This window comes from Talpa europaea (assembly GCF_964194135.1).
Source record: "Talpa europaea genome assembly, chromosome: X".
Classification (NCBI taxonomy): Eukaryota; Metazoa; Chordata; class Mammalia; order Eulipotyphla; family Talpidae; genus Talpa; species Talpa europaea.
The window spans coordinates 62171267-62183271 of NC_140081.1; the positions used below are offsets into that span (position 1 = coordinate 62171267).

Below are 12005 nucleotides of genomic sequence, written 5' to 3' on the forward strand. Positions count from 1 at the left end.
TCTCCAGATTATGTTGGCACAGAAATACCTGTGACCCAGTGAAAGCAGAAAACATGCCCTTTTTGTGTGTAAAAAGTAAATATTATAAAATTCATGCCAAAAACTGGCTTGAGGTGGTAGATGGATAATCTCTACCTCTTGTTCATCTTCTACCTCCCTAGAATTTAAAAGATATTTAAAAAATTAGCAAATATGTGCTCATTGTAAAAGATTCAAATTGTACAGAGGTTTTAAAGTATAAAATGAAAGCTCCCCGCCTCCCCTGCTCCCCCCACCCCTCCAGACCAAATTCTCAGAGACAACCAGTGTGCACAGTTTGGCAGATATATGTCTAGATCTTTTTCTAGAAATGGGGTGTGGTAGGCTTGCCCAAGAGTGGGTTACCAGTAGATTCCCTGCTCTAGGGGAGTGGCCACACCTCCCCCAGAATATCCAGAAGCCATTAGAGTGAGTTCTTCTGCCGTCTCCCCCCGCCCACCAGACCACATCCAGTGAGAACATGAGGGACTTTGCCACAACTTTAAAGAACAAATTCCGCTCAAAGCATTATTTCAGCAAACACCCTCAACGAGGTTATCTACCTGTGCAGTCAGTGCTGGAGGCCGACTACAGTGAGACGTGAGTACCGGGGCTGAGACGGGCCTGTGGGCAGCCTCACTGAGCCCCAGAAAGTTTTGTGAAGGGGCTGAGTTCCCAAGTGGGCTACAGGAATGTTCTAGGGAAAACCTGACTAGTGACAGGGCAGTTTAACTTGAGCCTGACCAGGAATCTGACCTGAAAAATAGACCAGACTCCAGTCTCTACTGGATCCCAAGAGCTCTTGCCCATCTGCATCATTTGGTGGTGGGGGTAAGAGGATGGTGGTGGTGAGGAAACACGCTGCACAGCTGGCCAACTTCGGTTCCCTGAGTCTTTGCTGCTTTCTTCTAGGCCGGCTTCTTCCCCGATGTTGCCACATGCTGACACACACTCCCGCATTGAGCACTTTGCCAGCAGGTACCATCAGGTCGGAGGGAAGGGGACTGTGGAATCTAAGGGGGAGGGGCTTTCAGTTGGGGCAAAGAGAATGGCCAGGGGAGATGTGCACTATGGGTACATAGCAGCCAGTGAGGCCCAACACTTAGGGGTGGTTGGGGCAGCCCCCAGAGCTGATGTTCCTGTTATGGGATTAGATGAAAGCAGGCCCCACACCCTGTGTTCCCTTCTGTTCCTGCTCTCTCTCCCCAGGCTTGCTGAGATGGAAAGTCAAAATTGCTCCTTCTTTAATGACAGCCTGTCCCCAGATGACAGCATGTGAGTTTTCACAGCTGCTTCTTTTCCTGGAATAGCTCTCCTTGGGGTCCCTCTGCCCCCTTTTGGGAAGTGTATCTTCAAGGGAGGCAGAGTGTGGTGGTCAGGGTCCTGGGTGCCCTAAGGGACGAAGGCTGCTTTCTGGGCACAGTGTTTAGTAAGAGAAGCAGTTCTGCAGGCTATGACCTGAGTTGGCCAATGGGTGATGTTCTGCCTGCCTCCCTGCCATCTGTCCCAGTCCCTTCCGGTTGCAAAATCCCATCTTATGCTCAGCATTGAGGGAAGAAGGATGTGGTCTCATGTAAAGTTGCAGAAATGAGCTACCATCTTGCACATCAAAATGCCTAGTGCCCAACTGATCCCAAGGAAACACCAGGGACTTGACTGGAATGTGGCCAAAGAGGCTCCCTGGTGCTATAGCCCCGAGAAGGGGCCCTTCACCTCTAGGGAGGTCCCTGGCCTGCTCCGAGGGCCTAGAATTGGTGGCTACAGGGATCAATCTGACCCTGACTGGGGACTCAGGCAGGCAATGGTCCTTCTTGGGTTGGGGAAGTGAAGGAGGGCCAGATGGGGGAGTAGCTCAGATGGGAAGTGGTTTGTTCATTGTTTCCAAGAAAGCTCTAAGTAGAAACCAGAAGGCCAGGCATCCTGAAAACCCTCTCCTAGTACCGCTCTCCCCCCCTCCCCCCACCATGACTTCTGCCACATTTGCGCACTTCCATTCCTTGTACGCCCGCCTTCGGGGCCTTTCCCGCCTCCGTGGACGTGGAAGTGAATCCTCACACGTCTGCCTGGACTCTTCCTTTCCTCCCCCCACGCCTGCGTAGAGACGAGGACCAGTACCTGCTGCGGCACTCCAGCCCCATTACAGACCGGGAGCCGGCCTTCGGGCAGCAGACTCTCCGCGACATGGCCACGGAAAGCAAGGGGGAGCTGGAGAAGATCCTGGCCCACTTAGAGGATGAGAACCGGTGGGTGGTGGTGACGGCAGAGATTTGTGTGGGTTCAAAGAGCCTGAGTTCAATTCCTGGCACTTCCACGTAGCCCTGTGAATTCAAGTGCAGGCACTGCCCCTAACTATGTGACCTTGAACGAGTTCCTTATATTCTGTGATCCTCCATTTCCTCATCTGAAAAATGATCATAGTAGCTATCTTTTCAGGGAACTTGCAAAGATCATGTGGGATCAGGCACATCACAGGTCAGCTAGCATCTGGCTTATAGTAAGTGCTCAATAAGTGCTAGCTAGACCAAGCATTGTCCTTTTAAGTCAACCGAAATACTTCTAAGTGCTCACTAGATAGATACAAGCAGAGAGGATGTAAACACAGAGAATACAGAAAAGAGCGGGATGCGGCCCCACCCTCATAGAACTTTCAGTGTTGGAAATCACTTAGGTGGAATAAGAGAGAAGGATCACGCTGCCTAGGGCATTTGCAGCCCAGAAGAAAGAAGGTGAAGAGGTTTCAGATGGCATAATTTCCATACAATACGGTTGGGGGGGTGGGGCCTGAGGATGCCCAAGCCACGCTGATGGGATGTGCAGTAGAATCCATAATATCCCTCAGAACAGTGCTTGTCAAACATTCGTGTGCATGTGAGTCACTTGGACGGTGGTATAAATGCCGGTTCTGATCTGCAAGTCTGGGGTGGTGCTTGGTCCAGGTTCTTGCGCTTCTTACCAGGAATGCTCATATCACTGGCCCACAGACTGAGTCCTTAGGACAGGGCCAGTCTGCAAAGCATTTGTTACTGGCTCAAGACCAGATGAATCCAGAAAATGAAAGGCTTAAAAAACTTTTATAGCTTTTCAATGTCATTATAACATCCAAACACCTCAGGGGGCTGATCTGCATTGAATAGGGCACTGGCCAGTCTGAGTGTTGTTGAACTTGTGTGGTGAGAGCAGCGGACCATGAGCATTCAGACCATGTACCAGTGCACAGTGGGTTGAAAACGCCCCCTGGTTCTTCACTATAGATAGTTGGAGAAACACTGCATTAGAGCAGCAGTGGGCAGGCCCTGGGAAACACCTGATCGAGAACAGTTCTGTTGCTCCCCCCTTCAAAAAAAAGTAATGCTCCCCCAAAGTAGGCCATCTCTTTGGAATCTGTTTCCTTGATGACTCAGCATGGGTGTTCCAAGTGGACCAAAGAGGAGGGTAGTGGAGAGAAGATGGGTGATATTTTGTTTATGTTCTACCTTTCCCAGGAGTCTAAAAATGGAGTAGGTGAGTTGACAGCCCCCATGCTCATTTATTTGCAGACTGTATTTCTGCCTGATTTTAAGGTCAGAATTAATCCCCGAAGCAGCACATCAAAGCCCTGAGACATTTGTTATATGAAATGCCAGCTCTCTCTGCTCGGAGGCTCAAGGCTGTGAAAGTAAATGACATCTGTGCTGAGGAGAAAGTGAATATGGCCATTTAAGCAAGGGGTGGGGGTAGAGGTGAGGATGGGAGGGCAAAAGGATTGCTCACACCTAGGGATGAGGGGATATCTGGGGCCTGGACGGGACAGTTAGTACCCTAACCTATGGTTAGGGCCATAGGTCTTGGCTTCTCTGTCCTTGACAGGATTCTCCAGGGAGAACTGAGGCGCCTGAAGTGGCAGCATGAGGAGGCTGCTGAGGCACCCACCCTGGCTGAGGGTTCTGCTGACACCGCTCAGGACCACCGCAATGAGGAGCTTCTGGCAGAGGCCCGGATTCTTCGGCAGCACAAAAGCCGCCTGGAGACGCGCATGCAGATCCTCGAAGACCACAACAAACAACTGGAGTCCCAGCTGCAGCGCTTAAGGGAGCTGCTCCTACAGGTGAGGCTGGAGCCAGGAGAAAGACCAGAGCAGCCCCTGAGAATGGGGGAGCGGGGAACAGAGCAAAGGGAAGGAAAGACATCGCTCCCTGGCTCAGGTGACAGTCAGATGACTTTCTGAAGAGAACTGGGGGGCAATTGGGGAGGGTGGGCAAAAGAAGAGGCTTCCATATCACATCCCTTTGCCAGTTCTCTTCCACCTAGCTTCCACTCCACCCAGGCATGTGACCCCCAAGGCCCTGTGGGTCCAGAAACAGAGGGAGAACGTCTGAGGGCTCACTTCCCCACGATCCCCATGATCCAAGCTGATATTGAAGAACAAAGTTTAGAGAATCATCCAAAACATCGATTTTTGCTAGTAAGGTGTTGGCTGGAGACGCGGCTTTGGACATGCTGGGCTGTGAAGGGAGGGCCTGTGACTCTTGTCCCTTTGCTCTGTGCGAGGTAGCATGTGGGAGACAGGGCAGTTCTGGAGTCAGACAGCCCTGAGCTGGGGTATGGCTCTGCTGATTTGTGGCTGTGGGATATTAGGAAACATTTAGCCCCACTGGTTCCAGTTCCCTCATCTGCAAAACAGATGGAATGGAACTTACCAACTCCATGGAATTTTAGTGAACATAAAAGGAGATAATGCACTGAAAGAATTTAGCATGATGCCAGTAATGTAATAAACGCTTCACAAATGTTACCTGTTATTGTCATTTTACATACCAGGTGACACCACCCCTTAGCTCTCCCTGAATCCTCCAAGGGATGGTCTCTAGATAAATTCCTGGAGACCTGTAGCATGACATTATGTCATGCATTGAAGATCAGGTGTGCAACTCTACATCTCCAGAGAGAATTGGGTTCTAAATAGCTTAATTAGAGCTGGGATGACAACAGAAGCCCTTTACGTGTAACACCATCCTTACAAAACTGGAGCCTTTGACACTTGCTTTTGAAGGAAGAAAGTAATAGGTAATTGAATATTTTGAGAAGTTTCCTAAAAGGGGAAGCCACTGTTTGAGATACTACCAAAAATTTCTTATCGTTCAAGGGCAAAGGGGTGGGCAAGAGATCGTTAAGATTCTTTCTAAGCTCAGGAGTCTGGCAAAGTCAGGTGAGAAGGCAGAGTCACTTAAGTCCTTGCTTACCTCTTACTAGCCACCCACTGAATCTAATGGCAACGGCTCTGCAGGCTCATCGCTAGCGTCCTCTCCGCAGCAGTCAGAAAGCAGTCACCCCCAGGAGAAGGGACAAACTACCCCAGACACTGAGGCTGCAGGTGAGTTCCCCTGAGCCCACCCAGTCCCTTCCTCCATGGCTGTGTCGTGCCCGGGATCTCCTGCCCAAGCATCTGCTAGGGTTGGTATGTTTTCTTCTCATGGCTTTGAGTTCAAGGTCAGGGATGATTGCTTATTGACTAATTCATCCATTTATTTATTCCAAAAATGTATATTGAGCACCTCCTATGGACTAGACATGGTGCTGGGAAGATCCAGATGCTGTAGGTTTGCCCTTCAGCTGGCAGGGGAAGCCCCTTAGCCTCATAAGGAAATTTCTAGTTTGCTTCCCAACTCTCTCTTTTCCGACTCAGATGATGTGGGGTCAAAGAGCCAGGATGTCAGCCTGTGCCTGGAGGACATCATGGAGAAACTCCGCCATGCCTTCCCCAGTGTTCGAAGCTCTGATGTGACAGCCAACACCCTTCTGGCCTCTTGACGGAGCCAGATCCCCAACTTACAGTTCATAGTCCTTTCCCCATTCTGATCAAAGCCTTCCCCCAGCCTTCCCCCAAACTTTCCAGTCCCCACTGGCCCCATATTCCTCAACCAGAGTTATCTGGGCTCCGGGCAGCACCAGGGAGGGATCTGGTGGCATGTGGAGCAGGCATGGGGGCGGGGAGGGGGTGTTGGAAGAGGGAGAGGCATGATTCCTCTGGTTCTAGAAATGTGCCCTTTAATCTTCAAGTTTGAGACTGGCCCCTTAAGTATGCTCCTATTGCAGCCCAGGCCAATGTTACTTGGAAGTCATTCAGGTGGGGAGCATAGAAACAGCCTTGCAGGACTAAGCAGTGCCCATTCATTCATCCCTTTCCCTTCTCCATGGAATTATGGACATGGGGAAGCCTAATGATCCCTGGTTCCAGCATTATGAATTCACAGGAGTTAGCCCTACTCTCTGGCCCAACTCAGGGAGACAAGTGGGTATCCCCAAGGCACCCCCCGCCACCAAGTGCCCCTGAAAAAGTCTGCCATGTGCTTCAGTTAGAGGTCATAGTTCTAGCCATCCTGAAGCTACCAAATGTTATTTCCTCCACAAATATCTTCAGTTCCTTCTGCCTCATTCCCTGGCAGACTTTCCTCAAGGTGGGAGCAACTCACTCTGGTTCCTCCTTCCACCTAACTTTTGGAAACGTTAAAAAAAAATATGTATGGACTTAGATGTTTGTCCCCATCACCCCCTTTCCTGAAGACCTCTGCATCCTGAGAGATCAGCTGAGTCCCTCTTCTGAGTCTGCCTTCACAGCCCCGGGGGAGGGGCGGCAGCTTGATCAGCAAGGAGGTCTTGCTCTCTTTGGGTGAGGAAGCAGACGACACCCTTCAGCTTGGAGGAGTGTGACCGCCCAACACTCTTGCAGGCTGTGACCCTTCTTTTCCTTGGAGTGAATCAGGTGAGGTGGCCGATTACCCCAGCAGATGCCACCAGACACCCTGTGCAGTGGTCCCTTCCTAGGAGCCACTGGCTCCAAATCAGGAAACTGGCTGCTTTCCACCCGGACAACAGCAAGGCCATCCTTTGGAGAAAACTATTTTGCTAACTCTGGAGGGGGAACCCGATCCTCAAACTGAACTAACTTTTCCTAAGCAACATATACCACGATCCTTTTATCCAAAAAACTGTTCCGAATAGAGAGTGGGGGTAGGGGTAGTGGGCTTGGCAACATTAAACACAGAGCCCACTTAGGCAGCTTTCTATCAAAAGGAGCTTTATAACCTAGAACCCTACAATTGACCTAAATTGCCGAAGTTTATATACAGACATATCTATCCTACGTATCTACTGTACATCAGCACTCTCCTGGCCTCACTCACACATTAAACTCTAATACCTCTGGAAGTATTAATGTTCTGCCTTGCTCTTTGTTAGCCCCAGCCTCTGGTTGGACAGATAGATGCAGCCCAAATGCTCCCTTGGGCTGCCTCTCCATTCATGTTTGGGGTGAGCTGTCCTCGAGACCAAAGCAACAGAAGCCTGTTCTCATCACTCATTCCAAATCTTGTTTCCTTAAGACCTGGGCCTTGGGCGAATCTTCCTGGGCTCCTCTCACTTGGTTCAGGTGCCAAAATAGAGCAAATCCAAGCTCTACTCACCCTGCACAAAAAAGAAGGAACAAATAGGCTTTTCTTAGCTTTGGCCAGGCTGAGCCCCTGCATACATCCTGTAGCTCCTTCCAGTCCCTAACTGTGGCTCAAAGCCTTAAAGAAAGTACTGGTTGCCATCAAGGGCAGCAGGGCATGAGATGGTTGGGCTCCTGCGTTGTAATGGATCAGGAGACCGGTAGGTTGGATGGCTGGGAAGCTAGATTCATCTGCTGCAGGGGAGGGAGAGCGGTGGCTGGGTCTAGGAGCCTAGGAGTGTCTCCTCCTAGAATCCCCAGGGGCACTTGGCCATAGGTTGAAGGTGTCAGACCTCATCCCAACATCTGTCTTAGTGCTCACGAGGCCTACAGGCAGGACTGGCTCTCTGGATGTACGCTGAACAGGTAGTAAGCGGGTCTCAGAGCCTGGCATCTGGCCATGTGTGGCATAGAAGAAACTTGCTATAGTGCAGGGAGCTCAAAGTCGTCGAGGCATACATCTGCCTCAGCTTTAGGAGGGCAAATATTATGAGACAGTCTTTCACCTGGAGAATCCTTTCCATAACCCTTGTTCTACCCAAGAGATCTTGAGCTGTGAGCACCTGTGGCAACTGCAGCAGACCAGGCATGGTTTTTTTTTTTTTTTTTAAAAGATGTAGATCTTGTTATGTAGGATTTGTGCTGTAGGTGGACCGAAGCAGCAGGCCAAGAGTTGATTCTCACTAACGGGGTCACTGACACTGTGTGGCCTTCGTTGACCATAATGCCCAAGGTGGGTGTATCGCTCGAGGATCCAGGTGCCGTTACTGCAGCACGTGAGGGCAGCTGGCCCGCAGTGAGGTCGGTGGATCCTCGGGCACGGTGAATCCAGGTTAGGGTGGGATTTGCCGAGATGTGTTATTTGTAGTTAGGCATCTGTCATGTGTCGTGTCTCCTAGACGTACTGTGTATGACGCTGCGTAGTCTATGGCTCTGCACTCAAGGGCAAGGAAGGCACTGGCTGGGTAGGCCGTCTAAGGAAAACTTTTGACTTGTGGCATTAGCATCAGTGATAAGGAATGTGAGTGCTTGCTGGGGTTGTTGTCAAATAGTATGGGGAACAGTTAGGATTGAGAGGCAATTTATTCTTGACAGAATCTGACAGAGGCCCAAAAGCCGTTAGGAGGATGCCTCCACTTGGAGGGAGAGCAAAATGGATTAGTGTTGACTGGGAAATTGCTAGGGAAGGTTGACTGGCTGGAGGCCCTCAGGTCGTTTCTTGTGTGGTTCCCTAGGGAGGGCCTGCTCAAGAGGGATGAGGGCCCTCCCCTCCACAATGGAAAGGCTCTCAAAGTGCCCATTTCCTTTAAGGCCCAAAGAGTGGAGCTATTTCCCTGCGGAGGAACCTGTTTAAGTTTCTTGTACTTCCAGAATTGGTGAAACCCTGAGGTCACGCAGAGGCCAATCCTCAGATATGTTTTCCTGCCAGATACATTTTAAGGAATCCCCTGCTCTCTGAGGTGTGTTTGGCACCTGGGATCTATACGCAGCTTCAGGCTAGACCATTCCCTGAACACACATTCTCAGGAATAGGCTTGTGGTTTCTGAGACAATTTCAGGCCAGGAATCTCTTCAAAGATCCCTTGACAGGGCCTCCCCTGGTGGCGCAGCGGTTGAGCACTGGGCTGCAAGGCTGCCCGCAGCCTCTGCAGCGCCGGTTCGTTCCCTGGCCGCTGGTGAGGGTCCCACAAAAAAAAAAAAAGTTCCCTTGACATAGGTGAGAAATAAATAAATGAGAGAGTAGCTGACTTTTGACAAACAGTCCTGGAGAGAAACTGAGAACACTGCCTGAGAGGTATGGAGACCAGGCTGCTCAGATGGGCAACTCTATTTCTGGGCCTTTCTGCCAAAATCTGGCCCTGGGAACAAAGGAATACTTCAGCTCCTTCTTACTTTTTTAACATCAATGGCTGTGGGAGAGGGAAAGGCCCAAGGCCAGGGCTCTTCCCCCAGCCTCCATCTCTTCCCACAGCAGCTGTGTATAGGGGGGACCAGCTGAATGTCCTTGCTGTCTCCAGGGCAATATTGAGGCCAGACTGAAGTCTGCTACGCCGCTTGCTGTCTGAAAGAACTGGTCACAAAGATGGCAGTTGGGGAAGGGTTTGGGAGAAGTGGCAAGAGTGGCATACAGGTCTAAAAAATTTGGGGTGAAGAGGCGGGGCTGGGAACAAATGGGTTAACTTAGAATGCCACTCACTGTGGTGCTTTTCCCCCTTCCCTTGAATTCTGCTTTGAAAAGAATAAATTTGTATTTGTTTACTTTGGTTCCTCTGGTTATACTCCTTGACTCCGATATTCTACATCCTTCCTTTATTTGAGTGTGGGAAGAGAGGGTGGGCCAAGCAACCACAGGAGCACAGCAAATCATAGGCTCCCACATGAGTCCAGGCACAGGACCCCAAAGATACCTCACTAGTCCCCTCCACCGCTGCTACCTGGAGACAGGTGTCTACCTCTGAAGAGCCCATGCACATTAGCTAGTTATCCCCTCACGGGACTATCCTCATCCATCTAGGAATTTTTCAGCATCCTGAGGCATAATGAGAAAAGTCAGAACAATACAACAGGTTTCCATAAAGTTAGGTCTCACATATGGCCATATATATACAGAAACCATCCCCACTAATTCACAGGGATAAATTTCTGCCAAAATAAAACCTTGTCAGTCCCTCTGCCCCATCACCACCTTTTCTTTTTCACCAATCTAAAGAGTAGAAATAAAATGCATGCCACAAATGCAATTTAAAATTTTCTAGTCACCGTAGAAAATACAATAAACAGGTGACAGTAATTTTAATAACATTTGACTCGCCCCAATATATCTAAAATACTATGGTTTCCACATGTCATCGTATATTGTATAATTGTATGAAGCAGTTGTTGATGAGATCCTTCATTTCTCTTCCTTTCACTAAGTCTTAGAAATGGTCAAGTAGGCTGACAGGTCCAGCTGGTAAAGAAATAGGAAACCCAGATAGACCCAGACAAGTTATTACTTAGAGACAGCAAAAGCAGGATCAGCGATGTTACAGCTCCCTGGGTCCCATTCCCCAGGACTACCCTGAAACGAAAGGGGCCAGATGACACGCACATGAACAGTCGGACACCCCGTTGCTGAGGAGTCCATTCCACACTGCAACTAAGCAGACTTAAGGCCTGCACTCACATCCTTGGAGTGGGGGGGGGGGACAGGCAGAAAGTCCCATGCCTCGCTAGAATGAGGGAGGTGGGTAAAAGGCACCCTCAAAATACAGAAATGAGTATGTTTGGTGGTAGGGTGAGGCATTGGGGGGGGCAATAAGCCCAGGAGGGCCTGGGGGGGGCAGTGGTGAAACAGGAACCCTAGATTACAGTAACATATGATAGCAGAAGGACTGGAAGGGCACTGCAGACACAGTGTTCCACCCTCACTGGCCTCAGTCTCCCCAGCCATGTCCACGGGGTGCTTTTTTATCTGTCTCTGCTCGTCTCTTGCCTCCCTTCATCTGGAAAGGCCTAAGTATTAGAAATGGTCAAGTAGGCTGACAGATCCAGCTGGTAAAGAACCAAGAAACCCAGATACACCCAGAAAATTACCTGTCTCATCCCCCCGCCCCTTTCTGCCTGACACTCAATTCCTTTTCCCATTTTCTTTCTCTTCATCTTTTAATTTCTGGGTTTCTGGGGTGGGGGGGTCTATTTTATATCATCATGACTCTTTCTTTTCTCCTAATCTTAGCTTCATTTTGTTTGCCCTTATCATGTATTTAGCCCTGTTTCTTCCCTGCATTTGCCCCCAGCATTCCTTCCATCTTTATCCTCCTCCATAGGCACTGCTCACACATACTGACCTCCTCTTTTCTGCTCTTGGCAAACTTCAACTTGGGATGTGAGCACTAAAAGTAGCACAGAAAACTTGGGAGTACATTTCCTAGGGTAGTGTTACAGGGTAGGAAGAGGGGCATCCCAGAATCCCCAAACCTGCCTACTCTAAGTAGGTTTTGCCATCTGCTGCATCATGACAAAACATATTCTAGTGAGTAAGACCTTCAATGGAAAGGAACTTTAATATAATTCGTGTGTAATACAGAAAAGGGGGAGAATGGGGAAGAATAAAGTTCCCAAATCAAGTACCTGAAGTTACCAATCCCTTCATGGGTAAGTATCCAGCCAAACACGGTTGGCCCAAAGCAAGGCCCGAAAGCCTGCCACAAGTCTAAAGCACCTTCTGGTGTGGACCCATAGAAAAGGGTCAGAAACTGCCAGAAGTCTGGAAGGAAGAGAGCAAAATCAAGATCAAGATAAACACTGCCACTGTAAAGCTCCCCATGGGGCTCTCACATCTTTCAGCCAGTCCAAGACCAAGAAGCGAGCGCAGTTTCTTCACCTCTCTCTGCTCCATGTGCCTCCTCCAGGTCTCCTTCTGGCTCGCCATCCTGCTTCCTTCCTTCCCAGTCTCCTCTCCAGCTTCCTCTATCCCCTGCTCAGCTCCAAACCCCCTTGGGTGGGGCAGGAAACCTGGAATCTCCCCTTGTCCTGGGGA

At 49.8% G+C, this 12005-nt stretch overlaps 1 protein-coding gene across 1 annotated transcript in view; it reads left to right on the forward strand.

The window, feature by feature from the left end:
- DRP2 (dystrophin related protein 2) overlaps nt 1-5805 on the forward strand; it is a gene marked incomplete at both ends in the record, with an annotated part of 32785 nt that extends 26980 nt beyond the window's left edge. Inside the window, 7 exons of the mRNA XM_084258072.1 lie at nt 482-618; nt 931-996; nt 1228-1293; nt 2118-2261; nt 3865-4102; nt 5248-5368; nt 5681-5805. Coding sequence (XP_084114198.1) covers nt 482-618; nt 931-996; nt 1228-1293; nt 2118-2261; nt 3865-4102; nt 5248-5368; nt 5681-5805 — 897 coding nt within the window. The remainder of the gene's footprint in view (nt 1-481; nt 619-930; nt 997-1227; nt 1294-2117; nt 2262-3864; nt 4103-5247; nt 5369-5680) is intronic.
- Between the last annotated feature and the right edge of the window lie 6200 nt (nt 5806-12005).